The sequence below is a fragment of the Otolemur garnettii genome, unplaced genomic scaffold (assembly GCF_000181295.1).
Source record: "Otolemur garnettii isolate 467f Iridium unplaced genomic scaffold, OtoGar3 scaffold00256, whole genome shotgun sequence".
Classification (NCBI taxonomy): Eukaryota; Metazoa; Chordata; class Mammalia; order Primates; family Galagidae; genus Otolemur; species Otolemur garnettii.
This window is the reverse complement of record NW_003852651.1, coordinates 742,902-762,935: the sequence shown is the minus strand read 5'-3', so window position 1 is coordinate 762,935 and position 20,034 is coordinate 742,902. Positions and strand designations below refer to the sequence as shown.

The window sequence follows — 20,034 nt, the reverse complement described above, 5'->3', positions numbered from 1 at the left end:
CAATTTTCTTAAGTTTTCTGATCATGAAAGGATGCTGAATGTTATCAGAAGCTTTTTCTGCATCAATTGAGAGAATCATATGGTCTTTGTTTTTTAGTTTATTTATGTGATGAATTACATTTATAGATTTATGTATGTTGAACCAGCCTGAGATCCTGGGATAAAACTCATTTGGTTGTAGTCACCTACAAATCCCTTTTTAGTCCTTCAACATGGTAGTCAGTGGAGTGGACTTTCCTTGCTTGTTCACCATTTACACCCAAGTTCTCTCTCTGGAGATGTACACTCACACCACACTCTTTGACTAGTCTCTTAGTCCCATTTAACATTTCAATTTATTACAACAGTTATGACTCATTTTATGAGTTGACAGTGCAGACAAGGCTGGGATGTAATACAGGTGGGCCACAGCCTTTTTTTTTCCTTTGAATTATTTTTCTCTCTCTCCAATTTATCTCTTTACTAAAGACAAATTATTGTAGAACCAACTCAGTTGCCAAAATAAACTGTACTTTCAGTATTCTGAGTATTTGCATAAAGTGCAGTGAGAATAATTATTAGCCATCTAGACTCTTTGGCTTTGCTGGAACCTTTTATAAGGAATTTTCAGGCTGGACCTTTCATAAAAGCCTTTCATAAGCCCAGGTTTCATCTGTGCTATTAGATACCTATATGCACTGAGTAAATTCCTCTTCTCTTGTGGTCCCCAAGTACATTTCAATTCCCAGACCTGTCAGCAAGAAACCTTCATTACTTACCACAGATCAGGATAGGTTACTGATGGGTATCTGGCCAGTTTTCCAAAGGGCTTTTTTATTGGCCTTATAAAGTCAACCTTAATACCTTAACGCAGTCTGGACACCTCTGGAAATGCTATTTCATCCAAAGCCTTGGTAAAATAACCAGTGCCTTCATCATGTCCTGTAGAACAAAGCAGATTCTTATTGAACTTATGGAAATAACTGTATTGTCAGAAGTTAAGAATATAAATGCCTTCCAAATTCTGTAGAAATCAAGGAGAGGGAAAAATACATGTTTCAAACTTTGCTCATAAGTACATACATTGTTTGAAAAGCTATAAATAGCTCAAAAGACAGAGAATTATTTTCTGGATTTCTGGAAAATAGAACACAGAAAGAACCAATAATATTTCGAACAAAAAGCCATAACAAACTAGCCTAGTTCCACATAACTGATTTCTGCTCTGTTTGAAGTTAGGTTAGCAATACTCATAGACATGTTAACTTTCCAATGAAAGTTCTAAAAATTTGCTTTTAGCCCGAAGGTACTCAATTTCCAAAGATATCAGGAATTTGAATTTGGGAGAATTTGTCAGCCTTTCTTAATGTTTCTTTTTTCTTTTAGGATAAACTTCAGACTCAGCCAGTTATGTAGAAATACTTTCCTTTTAGATGAATTAAAATTATTACTGACAATATATGTTAGGACAGACCAATGTCTTATATGTTAGGATAGACCAATGCCTTACAATATTGGAACATATATATAATCATAGTCGATACAAAATTAATCACCATTTCATATTTGACAATGTACCCTATACATTTTTAATAAATCGAATAAGTTCAATTTGATTTTCTATGTCTTACAGTGGTCTTAATATTTCAAAAAGACCAAATTTAGAATTGTGTTTTTGTAAGGTTTGTCAAATATCAAAGGCCTAAAACATTGGTTCAAATAAGATTACATGCCAAAAGATTTTAAAGGAAATACATAGTCAACTGGATCACATGTAAATTCTTTCACAAATTCTCTTTTATTAGCTTCACTTAACCTACACAGACAATCTACAAACATTCTAAATCTTCTTTAACTTTTGCCCTGCCTTTCACTTTCTTACATAACCATTCTGTTTCAGGACAAAATTTATCATACAAGATTCTTTATACCATGCCATTCTCCTTTCTGTCTAATTTCTTTTACTCTCAAAAATTCACTTCCCACAAAACAGAATCGCAGTTTACTATGAAGTCACCTATTCACTTGGCCAAACTCATAATTAGAAGGTTTAAAAAGCAAGAATCTTATCCTTTGTCAAAGACTCAGTTTCCCCAACAATTTAAACAACCAAATTATTATATTTTACAAATGAGAGACATTTTATGAGATGTAACATTGATATAGGATTTTCCCACTCAGAGGTGGTCAGGGAACCCCCATTTTTCAGGCTTAGGTGAGCTCAGATATCAGACTCCCATCTCCAGGTACAAACCCTCTGAGTCCCAGCCAGGTCATGAACAAAGCAGCCTGAAACCTTTTGGCTGGCTCCACCCAGACTAAGGAGCATACACCCTACATCCTCTCCCCAGACAAAAACTGCAGCAAAGAACTAATAAACTTGTCCAAGGTGAGGGGCTGCATTCATTCATTTCCCAGAACACCCATTCAGTTTGTAAAGGTATTTTTCCATCTACCAAGTCCTGACTGAAATATCTGGACTCATGCAGGAAACCTCTGACCTGGGCCTCCTCCCCCCTTTCTGAGGCTGTTGACCCTGGAGACCTGTTACTGATATGGATACAACCCCATTTCTCATGAGATTTACACTCTCTCCTCCAGATTTTCAAGGGCCATCCAGAGCTCACCAGACTGCCTGAACAGGAACACTTTCCAAGGCATGGCCCCTCTGCCAATAGCTCTGGCACTCTTTACTCCTTCTGCATGCCCCTCAGTCCAACAAAATCCCGTTTTATCACTGATTAAGCCTGCGGGCTCAATTCTCAAATTCCTGAGACCAAAAACTCACTGAAAAAATTCTAGTAACAAAACTACAAAATCCTTTCTAATGTCTTTTCTTTTTCCCCCTAGACCCACATGGCCACCACCAAAGACAGAAAGCGGAAAACCTGGAACTTACAGTTCCCTCAGAATAGCCAGGGGGCAAAGTTCAAGCAGGGAAGAAGGGCACACTTACACATTTGTTTCACCTTGTGAATGAGGGGGAGACCTCACCTATTGTTATCTATTTCTTAACCTGGGCAGCCGCAATTTCCCACTCGAGCTGCCACTTAGCCATAGGAGGCAAACCAACACTCCCCTAGGCCCTGTGATGGGAGATCCAACTCCACTTTTGGAATTCTCTTAGTCACATCACATCCACACACTCTCACACACCTCTCAACAGACTTGCCAGTGATCTAACACCCAAGGAGGTGATCATGCTCCTCTTCCATTAAAATTGTAGAGGGCCCCAAATGGATACTACCTTAGCTTAGACATCTCCCTGTGTAGTTACTTGTTCCTGCATGCCAGTTCCTCCCAGTGTTTGACTCCTAGAAGACCCACCAAAGGGGTCCTTTCTCTGCCCAGTCGAGGCATCCATACAGGGAGGCCAAACTGCCTCCCTGGCGCACTCAGTGGTTCACATCTCCCAGGCCAATCAGGGCCCCCCACGTGGGTGTCCAGAGGATTGGCAGCAGCTACCAGGTGCATGGTCTCTCCAAGGGTGATCACCCTTCCTGGTCAGGGAACAAAAAATGTTGCAGGAAGACAAGGCCCATCAGAGAGAAAGAGCACCCAAACACCATGTTGATAAGAGGAAGGGCTTTATTCATCGGTCGGGAGCTTACGGCATAGAAGATTTCCAAGTGGCTGCGCTCCTTGCTTAGCTTCTTATTGGAGGATCCATCCAACACTGCCAAAGGAGTGTTAAAATCTTTGACTATTATGGTGCTGGAGGCAATCAAGTTGCTCATATTGGTTAGCGTCTCTCTTATAAATTGATGTGCATTCTGGTTGGGTACATAAATCTGAATAATTGAAATCTTATCATGTTGAGTGTTGCCCTTAACAAATATGAAGTGACCATCGTTATCTTTCCTTACATTGGTTGGTTTAAAGCCTATTGTATCTGCGAATAAAATTGCAATACCTGTTTTTTTTCTTTTGATTTCTATTTGCCTGAAGTATAGATGAGCATCCCTTCACCCTGAGTCTATGTTTATCTTTAAAGGTAAGATGGGATTCTTGTATTCAGCAGATATTTGGCCTGAGGTTTTTTTTTTTTTTTTGGCCTGAGTTTTGTATCCAGACAGCGATCCTGTGCCTCTTTAGAGGACAATTTAAGCCATTCACATTAATTGAAAATATTGATAAGCCCGGTAGAATTTTGGGTATCGAGTGTTTCAAAAGTCCAGTGGACATTTTTATTCCTTTTGCCACTTTGAAAGTTGGAATTTGATCAAAGTTTCTGAGTGAGTTTACTTTTGTGGTGGAGGATTGTGCCGGTCATTAAGGAGTGTAGGCCTGAGAATATTCTGGAGAGCTGGTTTGGTTATTGCAAATTTCTTCAACATATGAACGTCATTAATGTATTTAATTTCTCCATCATAAATGAAACTCAGTTTAGCTGGATACAGGATCCTGGGTTGAAAGTTGTTTTGTTTTAGGAGATTAAAAGTCGATGACTACCCTCTCCTAGCCTGAAAGGTTTCAGCTGAGAGATCAGCAGTCGTTCTCATATTCTTCCCCTTGTGGGTTATGGTTTTCTTATGTCTGACTGCTTGCAGAATTTTCTCCTTCATATTAACTTTGGTGGAGTTAATTATAATGTGTATGGGAGATGCTTTGTTTCACTTGAGTCTCGTTGGGGTTGTGAAACTGTCTGCTATCTGAATTTCAGAATCTCTTGCCACGTTTGGGAAGTTCTCTTCCATTATGTCTTTGAGTAAGCATCTGGGCCTTTTGAAGCAACCTCATCACCTTCAGGAATTCCTATAAGGCAAATATTAGTTTCTTCAAATTATCCTGATCATCTCTGAGAGAATAATCCATTTTTGTTCTTCACTTCTCTTCCTTTTTGAGCATTTGGGAGCGTTCAAAAGCTTTTTCTTCAATGTCTGAAATCTTTTCTTCTGCCTTCCCCATTCTATTACTGAGGGATTCTACTATATTTCTCAGATTTTTGAGGGGTGCAAGTTCTTGCCTCAATGTGTTAAAATCTTTGGTGATTTTGTCTTTGAATTCTTGAGACAACTTTTGAAATGTTCCTTGAATTTCTCATTCCAACTTTACCTCCATTCTATTACTCTTATTCGCAATCCAAATTCTGAATTCAATTTCTGACTTCTCAGCCATTTGTTTATGAATGGGATCTTCTGTTGTGTCCACCATGTCATTTCTTGGGAGAGTTGATCTACTGTGGTTATTCACGTTATCAGAGTTTTTCTACTGATTCCACCCCATGATTATTTTACGCCTTTTGGCTAGATGAGCAGATAAGGTGCTCCTGGAGTAGTATTAACCAGCCCTTTGCCCAAGAGCTGGGACTGGTGTCTGTACTTTTCCCCCTAAAGTTATGCAAAGAACCCATACAGTGCTACAACCGGAGACACTGGGGACTTGCTTGGTGTGTTAGGGCTAGGTGGCTCTGTCTTGTTTTCAGCTGGTCTCTGTCCTACTCCAGTGAATCAGGTACTCTGCATAGAAGTCTCAGCTGTGGAGACATACCAGCAATTAAGTCACCCCGCCCCCAACAGGCAACAACTGGAAAAGGAAAATCAAACCTTTCCACAATCACACACCCAGGGTACCACTTAGGATAGTCCTCGGGTGATTTGCTAAGTTCAAGAGATACAAATCACTTGTTCCAGTCAGCACCTGGTCTCAGGTGTGAGCGTTCCAAAGGTCCTTGGCAACTAGATGGCAGGGGTCTGCTGACAGCTCGAGTATGACTCATTCTGGTATTCTGTGGAGTTAGAAGGATCCACCCAGCAAATAAATTAGTGTGGGAAGGTTGATGCCTCCTTACCCACCTCCCTCCTCTGTCACATCCAGTCACTGGTAAGCATGCAGGGCTGTGACCCAGTTCTCTCTTATGAGCAGATGCTCCATGGGTTTGCGCCTGTCTGAGTCACAGGGAGATCTATGTCTCTTTGGCCAGGCTGCCGTTTTCTGCAACTATCCGCCAGGGGGAGCTGAGGCCTGACAACCTTGGGTGCTTAGTGTAAGTTGGGTGGGTTCACTCAGTTCCAGCCTTGCCCCTCATTGATGTTGCTGACACTTATATTTTTGCAGAATTTCTTTCTATCCTGGCTATATTCCCCTGCGGACCTGGTACTGTTCGACTTTACAGAATCTAGGACTGAGCCCCATCTGTGCTGCTGCCCGGAGCTGGCGTGTCTTTCTCTGCTGCTCTATGTGTTGGGCTGGTGATGTTATAGCTCACACTCAACTCTCAGTTCCTGCCTCTGCCTGCCTGCTTTTGTCTCAGCTATGATCCTTCAGGGGCCGGGTGCTTCTTAAGCTCACTAAAGCTGTCCTTCTGATTCAGCCCCACCCTGGGAGTATGCTGTCTGTGTACACGAATTCTAGTCTCCGTACCCCTCTCTTCCAGGCAGATACCGCCTCAGGCATACTCTTTATTCACGGGGCCTGCGTTTCCATTTCAGATCTGTTCTGCCAGTGGCTGCCACCAGAGAAGATGCCCGGCTTCTCTGGTTTCCCAGAGAGGCAGAGAGTGTCTCTCTAAAATACACCAGGGGTTTCAGCCCTATTGTTGCTGCTGCTTCTGCTGCTGCTCTCTGCCACAGGGCACCACCTCTCCATCTCCCATACGGTTCCCTCAGTTCACTGTCTTCTCTTTACTCCTGTGCCGCAGAAGCAGCACAGATCTGCAGTAGCCCACACTCTGTCCACGCCTCTTGATAAATTGCCCAAGAATCTGAACTCCATGGGGGACAGGCTTCCAGACCTCAGGGTGAGAGTGGAGGGGAGTGCTGGGAGTTCAGAATTGCAGATAGAGAATATATACAGTTTTATACAGTTTATGCCTGGTGGGAGAGTGCCATGGCACACTGGTAGGTCCCCTCTGGGGAAGGAGTTCTGTTTTTTAGAGGGTCTCTTCCATGGGATAAAATAGGAGGATACCTTAACTCTTCCTGCTTGTTTGTAGAAACTATGTTCTCATGGGGGAAGGGACTCTCATCCGCTTGGTGATGGATTTTGTACCTATTATTTGTTTCCTTGTGGTCACAGCTTGCCTCAGCAGGGTTGATGTGTGTTTTTCAACATTCTATCTTGGCTCAGCTCCATACCATCAGCTTACTTGCTGAACTTCGTCCTTTAACTCTCCTTCTGGATTGGAGCCTCTGTGGAAGCTGGCTCCAGTTGGCCATGTTGCCTCTGCCCCCTGATTTCTTTTTTTATATTAAAAATGCTACCCTTGGAAGGATAACTTTTGGTTTTAGATTTGCTATAACAGACAATAGAAAGCAACTTAGTGATGGCAATCATAGTTCATAAATTATCAATTATGTGATTGACCCTAGTAATGTTCATACAATAAGCTGGGCATGTTTATTTACATGTGGTCTTTTGTTTCTTTGTACAGGTACTTAAAACGATTTAAAGTCATGAAACCGAAGGTCTTAAGAAGCTGGTGCAGGCAAATTTTGAAGGGGTTGCAGTTCTTGCACACTAGGACTCCCCCTATTATTCATCGGGATCTGAAATGTGACAATATTTTTATCACGGGACCTACAGGATCTGTGAAGATTGGTGATCTAGGACTGGCCACCTTAATGCGTACATCATTTGCTAAGAGTGTCATTGGTGATTAACAATTTACAGTTCACTGGTTGGGTAAAGAGAGATTTTTCAATTGTTTAGGTCTAGAGCAACTATGAACGTAGGTGAAATCTGGGTCATGGCTTATTTTGTGAAACAAATTTTAATGGAACATAGCCACACCCAGCCATTTACTGACTGTCTATGGCTACTTTTGCTCTACAGTAGCAGAGTTAAGTAGTGTGACAGAGACCATATGGAGTGCAATGCCTAAAATATTTGCTATTTGGCCCTTTATAGAAAAGTTTGCCAATTCCTGGCCTAGACTGTGAATTTGCTTTGAAATATCTATTACATATTGACTTATTTCTGAGACATCATAGTGTATTTTTTGTGGAGATATATTTATGATTATTGAATAGTTATGAGGACTTAAGGAATTGTACTAAGTTAATTTAGAAAAATTTGAAGGGATAAAAGGGATAGAAATAAAAACATTTTATTAATCATTATCTAATCTTGAGCATTACAAATTGTACTTTTATCAGTGGAGAAAGTTAAGGAAATTCGTTAAGAGCTTCACATAGATATAGCAAGTACTCAACAAATTTTATACTTATAAATTTGCTTATATACTTAAGAATTGCCTGTGTAGAAATTAACACAGGTAATCTTTATGGGAAAAAGAATGTGATCTTGTTGATATTTTTCTCCTCAATAAAAATGTGGTTGTGATGTTATTTTGTAGGGACTCCTGAGTTTATGGCACCAGAGATGTATGAAGAGCATTATGATGAATCTGTAGATGTCTATGCTTTTGGAATGTGTATGCTGGAAATGGCTACTTCAGAATACCCTTATTCTGAGTGTCAGAATGCAGCTCAGATATATCGTAAAGTAACTAGTGTAGGTATAACTTTATTGTTTTTACTTTATAAATTGTTACATTCCATGTTGAAATTAGTAATGTTCACTTAGGCAAACCTTATTTTGGTTTAGTTCTGTATAATCATGCTCAATTTAACAATTGTAATGAAATGAACTTTGTATTTATATTATATACCTATAGTTTATTGGGGTCATATAAAATGCTCTGTATTAGTATCTTTGGGTAAATGAACAGATATGTCATCCATATCCATTTGTTTGTAAAGAAATTTTAGATATTTATTAGGCAGATTTTGTTTTTCAAAGCTGAGTAATAGAGATTTGCTAAATGGTTTTGAAGATTTTTTGTGGTTCTAAAAGCCTGATTATGAAGGGGCCTTCAAAATACAGTTCAACTGATACAATATTTGGGTCCTTGCTATGAGTAATTTTTTTTGCGTGTGTTAGAAATTGCAAGTAATGCAAAGATAAATAAGAAGTGTTCATTTCTAGTAGGGGACAGTTGAAGTTCATTAATAGCTATAAAATAAGAGGATGAGAGTATAATAAAGGGATATAAGAAAGGTAGAAGTGAAGTATTTGAAGGAAGACTACTTCATATCCAGTTGGGTGGGTCAAGGTAGATCATGAAAGAGATTGTTGAGAGTGTTTCAGGCAGCTAATGTTAATAAGTACTGGTTTGTGTGTGTGTGTGTGTGTGTGTGTGTGTGTGTGTTTGTTTTTGAGACTGAGTCTCACTCTGTCACCAGGGCTAGAGTGTCATGGCCTCAGCCTAGCTCAACAGCAGCCTCACATCCCCTGGGTTCAAGCCATCCTCTTGCTTCACCCTCCTGAGTAGCTGGGACTACAGGTGCCTGCCACAACACCCGGGTAATTTTTCCATTTTTAATAGACTTGGGGATCTCACTCTTGCTCAGGCTAGTCTCAAAGTCCTGAGCTCAAGAGATGCTCCCACCTGGCGTCCCAGAGTGGTAGGATTATAGGCATGAGCCACTGCACCTGGCCCATTAATATTATTTTTATTTATTTTGACACAAGTCTTACTCTGTCACCCAGGCTGGAGTGCAGTGGCATGATCAGAGCTCACTGCAACCTCCAGGGCTCAGAAGTGATCCTTTTCTCTCAGACTCTTAAGTAGCTGGGAGTATAGGTATGCGCCACTGTGACTAGCTAATTTTTTATTATCTTTTTGTAGGGATAAGATCTTGCTGTGTTGCCAAAGCTGGTCTTGAATTCTTGGCCTCCTACCTTGACCTCCCGAAGTGCTGGGATTACAGACATGACCTACTGCACCCAGCCTTATTAATATTTTTTTTAATTAACACATTGTAATTGTATAACTTTATGAGGTATAGTGTGGTGTTTTGATACATGCATACAATGTGGAATGATTAAATCAAGGTAATTAACATTATCTGTAACCTCACTTATTTTTTTTTTTTGTGGTGAACTATTTGAAATTTACTAAGTTATTTTGAAATATATATTATTATTGACCATAATATTGCTATATAGTGATCTCTAAACTTCTTCCTCCTATATAACTGCAACTTATACCCTTTGAGCAACAATTCCCTATTACCTTCTCTTACCTCTGGCCTCTGGTAACCATCATTTTACTTTTGACTTCTGTGAGTTTGACATTTTAAGAGTCTGTATATATGTGAGATCATGCAGTGCTGTCTCTTTCTGTCTGGCTTATTTCACTTAACATAATGTTCTCTAGGTTGATCCATGTTGTCATAGATGGTAGAATTTCCTTCTGTTTTAAAGCCTGAATATAGTATTCCATTGTGTCTATATACCATATTATCTTTATCCATTCATCCATTGATGGATACTTAAGTTTTTCCCATATCTTGGCTTTTGTGAATAAATGCTGCAATGAACATGGGAGTGCAGATATCTCTTCAACATATTGATTTCAATTCCTTTGGGTATATACCCCAATGTGGAATTATTATGGTAGTCCTATTTTTAGTTTTTTTTTTTAGGAAACTCCATAACATTTTCCATGATGGCTGTACAAATTTATATTTCTATTAACAGTATACAGGAGTTCCCTTTTCTCTGCATCCTTACTAGTACTTGTTATCTTTCATCTTTTTATAATAATTATTCTGGAAGGTGTGAGGAGTCATTATTTTTTAATGTATACTGTATACCACATGCTTTAATGTTTGAATCTCTACAAGGTAGGTAAAGTCTTCAGTTTACAGATAATCACACTGAAAATCATGACAACTGTCATGCCCAGCTTCCCACAGCTACTTGTAATGGGGAATTTTAAACCCAAGTCTGTCTGACCATAGAGCAGTGTTTTTCAACCTTTTTTATATCACGGCTTACTTGAACCTGTAACTAAACTTCCGTGGGGACACTTAAATTATGTTGTTAAAAAGAGTTAAATGATATACTTACCGTGCTTTGAACTTCTTTTGAAAATAATTTAAGTAATGATATTTAGAATTTTTTGCAGCATGCTTAAGGTCCTCTCATGGCACACTGGTTGAAAATCACTGCTCTACAGGTTTGTATAAGGTGACAATAAGAAATGAGGCCATACTCCAGAATGTGGGGCATTCTATAGGATAAATGCTCTGTTTCTCTAACTAATCAATTTTGTGAAAGAAAAAGAGAAGGAGGCTTTCTTAGACTATAAGAGACTTAAGGGTAATGGTGATCTGGTAAATGTTTAATAACTGATTCTCTGCAAAAAAGAAAAAGTGCTCAGGCGGCACCTGTGGCTCAAAGGAGTAGGGTGCCAGCCCCATATACAAAGGTGGCGGGTTCAAACCCAGCCCCAGCCAAAAAAACGGCAAAAAGAAAAAAGAAAAGAAAAAGTGCTCATTTATAGTACAGTAGAACCTCTATAAGTTGACCACCCAAGGGACTATAACAAATTGGTCAACATATGGAAGTGTCAACATAAGGAACTAAGTCTTAGTACATGTGATTCATATGAGTCTGTTCTTTGAAAATTAGATCAACTTAAGAAGGTAGTTAACTGTGGAGGTTCTACTGTATTGCTCATTTTTGTGGTTTAAATCCTCCCACCATGGCTGATTTAAGGTTACCAATGTGACTTTACTGAATGCAGAATTGGGAAGAGACGTGCAATTGTACACAGTTTGTATGGTATTTCTATAATACAGATACCGTAGCTGTGAATAACCTCATATGCATAAATAATAAAATGTGGTGAAATAGTGTTGTTTCAGTATGAATTATCTTGGCTTTTAATATAATTGTCAGTTTATATAATTTTATTTTTTAAATGGCCATGTTTAACAATTGACTTGCAAAATTCCAGAAAATATAATACCTGGCAAACTAGTATGAGCCAGCTCCAGTGCGCCTTACATGTAATGCATAGAACTTATTTAGATCCTGGTTTGATCAAATCAGCTATAAAAAGACATGGAGACAGTTTTGAAAATCTGAGTGTGGACTGAGTATTAGATGATATTAAGCAATTAGTGATGATTATTTTAGGACAGATAATGACATAATTTTTAAAAATGTTTATCTATTAGAGGTATAAACTGGAAAATTTATGAGCAAAAAGATATGATGCCTGAGGTTAAAATATTCTGGGATACAAAAGTTGTGAGTGTAGATATCTTGAGAAAAGGTTGGAAAAATGTTGATTGTTGTTGAAGCAGATAATGGTTACGTGGAGCTTCATTATACATGTAGTCTACTTTCAAATATGTTTGAAAATTTCTATTAAGATCCCAGAAAAAGCAGATAGGGCTAGAATGTCTTTAATTTTGGCCTTTAAAGGGCCATCAATAGAAATGGATTTTGTAAGTTATAGCTCCCCAAATATTTCACTTTGGAACAGAGAAATCTAATAATTACCCAGAGATGGGAAATGAGCAAGAGATCAGTGGAAAGGTCAAAGAAGGCTTTTTCTATGAGTAGAATAATATAAGTCTAATTTTTGAAAAATGACTTTATTATTTTGTGTTATCACAAAAATCTATCACAATTCAGATTTCCATCTATCTTAAAGCTTCTTGATTTGGAGGGGTCCAAATTAACTCCAAATATTACTAGATTTAACTAGTATATGATACTGGGCCCTCTGATTCTGTGTCCTATGTTGTAGTATGAAAGGCCTAGAATTAGGTCTTATACTATCTCATTCCATAATAATTATTCTTTCCATTATACCCTTCTGCTTCTAGCTTAGTTTAAAATTTTCTATTAAATGACTATAATGATCTTTCTTAGATTGGTTTTGTACAATCTAACACTTATGGAAAGTAAAATAAGGCCGGGTGAGGTGGCTCATGCCTGTAATTAGCACTCTGGGAAGCCAATGTGGGTGGATTGCCTGAGCTCACAGGTTTGAGACCAGCCTGAGCCAGAGCAAGACCCTGTCTCTAAAAATACTTGGGCAGTGTGGTGGGCACCTGTAGTCCCAGCTACTTGGGAGGCCGAGGCAAGAGAATCGCTTGAGCCCAAAAATTTGAGGCTGCTGTGAGCTGTCACGTCATGGCACTCTACTGAGGGTGACAGTGTGAAACTCTGTCTCAAAAAAAAAGAATGTAAAATAAATTAAGGTAGCTAACACAGTTATCATAGGAACATTTTGATTTGTCTGGACCTTGTTTATTTGTTATTGAATTTCTAGAACCCGATAATTTGAGGTAGTTTTTCTTAATATTTAGTATTGCTTATGGATAAAAATAATATAGATTTCTCAAATTTTTATATATGTGCATATATATTCATATATACATAAACATATATACATACATACATATCTGTTGATTGCTCATTCTAGCTACTCTAGGAGACTTTTAAATATATTGAATGGGAATAGAGAAGCTGTTATTTTAAATTTTCAAAAGTTTAAAAATCATTATATCTCAGGCTGGGCACACCTGGGACATGCCTAAGTGGCTTATGCCTGTCATCCTAGCACTCTAAGAAGCCGAGGAGGCTTCTGAACTCAGAAGTTTTAGACCAGTCTGAAGAAGAGTAAGACCCTGTGTCTAAAAATAAACAGGCATTGTGGAGGATGCGTATAGTCCCAGCTGCTCAGGAGGCTGAAGCAAGAGGATCCCTTGAGCCCAAGTGTTTGAGGTTACTGTGAGCTATGATGCCTCAGGGCAACAGAGTGAGACCGTCTAAAAAAATCATTATTTTTGATTATAAAAAGTACTTATTTTCTTATTGGAATTGATACTGTATGTACATTTTGAGATTCTGCTGTTTTCCCTACTTAGTATTACATTGTGATTATTCTTCATGTCATTCATTACTCTAAGGAGATTTTTAGTTTCTGTATAATATTATCATATATTATAAAACATAATGTGTATAATTTGCCTCTACTGTTGGAGATTTAGATTATTTATATTTTTATAGTTATTTGTAGAAGTATGAAAAATCCTTGTCAGAAAAGTTATAAAACATGTACTGTGTGTGTGTGTGTGTCTGTGTGTGTATATACATATATATATATGTATGTTTTCTTTTGTTTGTTTAAAACTTAAATATGCTTTAGTTACTAAAGATGATAAGTAAGTTTCATGTTGACTTGGGCTTTCAATTGCTTTCAATTGCTTTCATTAAGCAACCAGAAACTACTTTTTTTCTCCCAGGGCATAAAACCAGCCAGCTTTCATAAAGTCACTGATCCTGAAGTGAAAGAAATTATTGAAGGATGTATTCGTCAAAACAAATCTGAAAGGTGGGTATAAGTGTAGTGTAGTGACATAATTGATGGATGTGTTTTTTCTCTTATCTTGAAGTGGGTGATTTTCTGACCTTTGAATCATACTGAGTATGATATTTGAGTGGAAGCCAAACCATACTGTCTAGAGTGAAGTGTATGTTGTTTGCTATCTTTTTAGATTTTGATATCGTGTGCTGAATATTTCTTGAACTGACATTTGGGTTGTGTTCATCTGTGTGTGTTGTGACAAGTTTTAATCACTTTTAACCATCAGCTTAATAGTCAATAGGCCCTCACAGGTTAATTTGCTCCTAAAAATTAAGAATAGAAGAAATTTTTTATTCAATCATATACCTTTGTATCATGATAAAGCTAATGTGGATTTTTTTGTTTAAGAAATAGCTTTCTACCCAACAATAAAAAAAAAAAGATTTACACAATATGGAAAAAAAACAAATAGCTTTCTATATTTATTCCTATCACAATTTGTGTTTGTCTTATGGACAGGTGCCTTTAGTCTTAACTTTTTTTTTTTTTAGTCTTAACTTTTACTAACCTTTAATTTGAACTTTGGACAACTGCTGACTTGAATTGGTAGGTTCATGTTTTAGTTTTTACCTCCTTATTGATAATTAATAAAGGTAATTCATCCTTTGTATCAATTATTTCCACTAGCATTTCATCAATCCTCCCTATTTTTATTAGTTTACTATATAGGTTTAGTGTTGTATATCTGAGAATATACAAAGACAGCAAAGCAAGTCATGTTAAATTATAGCATTTTTACAGAACATTCTTCATGTTTGTACAGACAGGCAATATCTAAGTATTTTTTAAAAAATATTGGTACACTATGCATAACCTAAGCTTTACCATATAGGCTGTTTTTAAGTGTACAATTCAGTGGTATTAAGTACATTCATATTGTTGTATAACTATCACCACAGTTCCTCTCCAGTATTTTTCATCTTTCCAGACAGAAAATCTCTACCAATTAAACAATAACTCTTTCTAGCCCCTGGTAAACCATATTCTATTTTCTATCTCTATGAATTTGCCTATTGTAAGCAGGAGTGTTTGGAGTCAAACCATATTTATCTTTTGTTGCTGGCTTATTTTATTTAGCATAGCATTTTTGAGGTTGATCTGTGCTGTAGCATATATCTATTTCCTTTTTAAGGCTGAATAACATCCCATTGTATGTATATACCACTTTCTGTTTACATATTCACCTGTCAGTAGACATTTCAGTTACTTCCATCTTTTGGCTTTTGTGAATAATGCTGCATGGATTTTGGCCTACAAGTATCTGTTTAAGTACCTTCTTTTTTTGGGGGGTGGGGAGGGACAGTCTCACTATGTGGGCCTCCGGAGAGTGCTCTGGCATCACAGGTCCCAGCAACCTCAAACTCTTACGCTTAAGCAATTCTCTTGCCTCAGCCTCCCAAGTAGCTGGGGCTACAGGCACCCACCACAATGCCTGGCCCTTCTTTTGATTCTTTTAGGTGTATACCTAGGAATGGAATTGCTAGATCACATGGTAATATATTTAACTTTATGAGGAACCACTAAACTTTTCCCACAGCAGCTGTACCATTTGGGATTCCTGATAGCAATGTATGAAGGTTCCAGTTTCTCAACGTCTTCATACCAACACTCGTTATTTCCTGTTTTTTGATACTATCCATCTGAATTAGTGTAAAGTGGTATCTCATTGTGATTTTTAAAAATTTATTTTTTATTTTTTATCATGGTTTTTATTTGCATTTCCCAATGATGTAGAATACGTTTTTCATTTTTTTTTTTTTTTTGAGACTCACTTTGTCACCTCAAACTCTTGGGCTCGAGCAATTCTCTTGTCTTAGCCTCCCTAGTGGCTGGGAAGAGTAGCTCCAGACAGAGCACAATCCCTGTCTATTTTTAGAGATAAGGTCTTGCTCTGGCTCAGGCTGGTCTCGAACCTGTGAGCTCAGGCAGTCCACCCTGTTGGCTTTCCAGAGTGCTAGGATTACAGGCGTGAGCTACTGCGCCCAGCCCTAGAATACCTTTTTCATATGCTTATTGGCTACTTGTATATCTTTGGAGAAATGGCTATTCAAACCTTCTGCCTATTTTTAATTGGGTTTTTTGTTGTTAAGTTATAGGAGTTTAGGTATACTTTTAAAAATGAGGCTAAAATTTCTGTGTAGCTATTTTAACTTGGATTCTGATGGTTACAGGCTTTCAACTATGATCTCTTACTAAAGACCATTGAAATATTCAAAAGGATTAATGGCATATTAGTATATTGGAAAAAGCAAACTGAGAGTCAAATTTGGACTCACAGTATGATCTTGAGCAAGTTACTTAGTTCCTCAAAATAGGTGTTATTTTTAAAGTATGTATAATTGTTTATTTAATTTTTATTTTGATAGATGTAGAGGTATAAGAGGTACAAGTGGTTTTTGGTTACATGATGAATTATGTAGTAGTGATGTCTGGGTTTTTAGTGTACCTGTACCCATATGTAGTTTTTCCCTCATTTCCCTCCCATCCTACCCCATCTAAGTCCCCGGTATCCTTTGTACCACTTAAAATAGATATTATTTTGATGACTAAAAGGGTAATGAGTGTATATAAAATACCTAACAGTAATAAGTAGTCAATAAATGGTATCTTCTTCCATTGCTGTAATTATGGTTATAATTTTTCCTCAGTAAAAAGTACTTAAACAAAATTTTCATTGAGAGGAAGAGGACAGAAATTGGTTGTTGTCTCTCCTTAAATGAGTCTCACTTTAGACTTAAAACTAATTAGTTGGAGCAAGCTTATTTTTATGACACTGTCTTAGTTAAATATTTGCCTTTCATTCATTTACAATGTTAAGGGTTGAAAATATTCAATTTGCAGGATACCCTGCTGTCTCTATGCTTTTTCTGTGTAGGTAATATGAGAGGGATACTCTATGTGGACATTATGGATTATATCAGTTTCAGCTTACCCTACCCTGTAATACAAACATATTAAATATTGTGTATCTGTTTTAAAAGTTAGTAAAATAAATTAACTTATATATCTTGTAAAATATTTTGAAGCTGTGTCCTTTGTGTCTGTTCAGAGATGGTTGATCCCTGATATTAGGCTAGGATTGTATCCATTATATACTCTGGCCTCACACCAGAGTTAAATACTAAGAAAACCACTGATTTTGCCAAACCACATTAGCTTCACCCATGGTATTATCTAAGTTGTAAAGTACAGGATGGACATAAAGTTTGTGTGAGATTTACTACGTTAAACTACTTTAAACTGCCCGTGAACTTTATGTCCACCCTGTATACTGACTAGATTATTGTTAATGGAGTCAATGACTTCTATTGTAATGCTTTGTAAAAAGGTTAGAATTTATTTTTTCTTTTTTTGAGACAGTGTTTCACTCTGTTGCCCTGGGTAGAGTGCTGTAGTATCGTAGCTCATAGCAATCGCGAACTCTTGGGCTTAAGAAATTGTCTTGCCTCAGCTTTTCATTTTTAGTAGAGATGGGGTCTCACTCTTCCTCAGGCTGGTCTTGAACTCCTGAGCTCAAGCAATATAACAACCTTGGCCTCCCAGAGTGCAAGGATTACATGTGTGAACCACTGCACCTGGCCTAAAAAGTTAGAATTTATTTACTTTAGAGTTTATATATAAGAATTTTTATTTTCCTTTGCTGAGAATCTGTTGTTTCAGTTTGAGTAACTTAAGCAAGTGGCTTCAGGAAGCTCATCAAACCATAGAACATGTATTATAGTACATATACATCTCTAACTCTCTCTAGGCATACTTTTGTGTATGTTAAACATCATTATGTAGATATGTTACTGGTAATAATGTTGAATTTATGTCACTATATGTTCACGTTACTTGATATTTCTTTGTATCCCTGGTAATAAGTGGGGTATAAGATTTGCTTTTATAACAAGGCAGATTAATGATTTAATTAATAGAAAATTTAAAATAAGATTGTTGCATTTGCATGATTAATTTTTATTAGAGGATCTGCATCTTGGTTATGACTGGAATAATTGATAACTAGATGTGTATTTTGATTATTAGGTTGTCTATCAGGGACCTACTAAACCACGCATTTTTCGCTGAGGATACAGGACTGAGAGTTGAGTTAGCAGAAGAAGAAGATTGCTCAAATTCATCCTTGGCTTTAAGACTCTGGGTTGAAGACCCCAAAAAATTAAAAGGCAAACACAAAGACAATGAAGCTATTGAATTCAGCTTCAATTTAGAAACAGATGCACCTGAGGAAGTGGCATATGAAATGGTAGGTAAATCCTATTCATGTTCCCCCTATCCCTTGTAGTATCAGGATTAACATCTTCCCCCTCATGGCTTTCTTCTCATTTTCTTCTTTTTAAAAAATTTAAAGGCTGAGCACAGTGGCTCATGCCTGTAATGCTAGCACTCTGGGAGGGTGAGGTGGTTGTATGGCTTGAGCTCAGGAGTTTGAGATCAGCCTGAGCAAGAGCAAAACCATGTCTCTACTAAAAACAAAAAATCTAACTGGGCGTAGTGGTGCATAACTGCAGTCCCAGCTACTCAGAAGGCTGAGGCAAGAGGATCCCTTGAGCCCAAGAGTTTGAGGTTTCTGTGAGCTATGATGACACCATGGCACTTTACCTGTGACAGGGTGGCAGAGTAAGACTCTGTCTAAAAAAAATAATAATAATAAAAATAAATAAATATATTGAATTATTGTCAAATGTTATGTCTACAACAGGATATTGAGTTTGTATGCACATTATAAAGAATAATAAAACACTATGTATTTTAAGAAATAAAATATTACCAATACCTAAGAAGCCACACACGTGCCCCTCCTAGTTGCATTTTCCTTCCTTATCACCACAAGTAGTATCTACTCTGACTTTTGTGTTATCCATTTCTTTGTTTTCATTATAGTTTACCTAAGTAATATATTGTTTTATTTTGAAATCTTACATGACAAGCACACACCTAGATGGTTACAGAAGGGGTAAAGTTGGTATGATTAGGTGAATAGTAGCAGGAGAGGATAAGCTGAAGAGAATCTCTTGGTTATACTCTGGCTTTGGTTTCCCTACAGGTTTATAAGTGCTGCTTTTGAGGAAGTCGGAGTAAGGTTATGAGTGAGTCTAGGGAAATAAACCCATGGTCCAGCACAGTCAGGGGACCAGCAGGGCTATTCTGCACACCAGAAATTAGTTGTCTTATAACCATGTAGTTTGATAGGGAGTGTGCTGCTCTACCTCTTTGTTTCTCATCTTCCTGTGACCAGCCACACCCTCAATAATGGATCATAACAAGTAACTTCTGGCAAGTGAAATGCATGCCCACACTCAACTCCAGGCAAGGTGCTTTTAGGAGGGGTGTGCAGGAGCTGCAGCACCATGTGGTCAAGACCAGCCAAGTATAGACCATCTGATCCGGGCTCACCTGGACATTCTGATCTTAGTGTAAAAGGAAAGATGGGGCAATGATAGGGGGGATCTTGTAGATGCTAGCCTTTAACATGTCTGCCTGTCTGGTTTGGTTATACTGTTCTAATCTATAATGATTACCTTGAGCATCTGTTGTAAAACCACTACCCTGGTATTTCTCTTTATTATCTTCCTAGACTTCATTCACTTCTGTTTTGAATCTCATATTTCCTAAATCCCATGTCCTTTCTTTTTATGGCTTAGTGTTTCATTTCAGTGGCATGTTTCCTTTGCTAGTTTCTTCTGAAAAGGCGTGTGGAAGATAAATTCTTTAAAACTCGCATGTATGAAAATGTCTTTTTTATACTTGTATTTAATCAGTCATTTGGCTAGCTAAAGCATTTTAGGTTGTAATTTTTTTTTTTTTTTTTTTTTTATTAATTTTTTGGCTAGCTAAAGCATTTTAGGTTGTAATTTTTTTTTTTTTTTTTTTTTTTT

The 20,034-nt window shown here is 37.5% G+C and overlaps 1 protein-coding gene across 1 annotated transcript in view; it reads left to right on the top strand.

Annotated features, from left to right (window-relative positions):
* Nucleotides 1-20,034, top strand: part of WNK3 (WNK lysine deficient protein kinase 3) — a 262,648-nt gene that overhangs the window by 49,496 nt on the left and 193,118 nt on the right. Inside the window, exons 3-6 of the mRNA XM_003802721.2 lie at nt 7,352-7,572; nt 8,276-8,433; nt 14,034-14,122; nt 18,182-18,401. Coding sequence (XP_003802769.1) covers nt 7,352-7,572; nt 8,276-8,433; nt 14,034-14,122; nt 18,182-18,401 — 688 coding nt within the window. The remainder of the gene's footprint in view (nt 1-7,351; nt 7,573-8,275; nt 8,434-14,033; nt 14,123-18,181; nt 18,402-20,034) is intronic.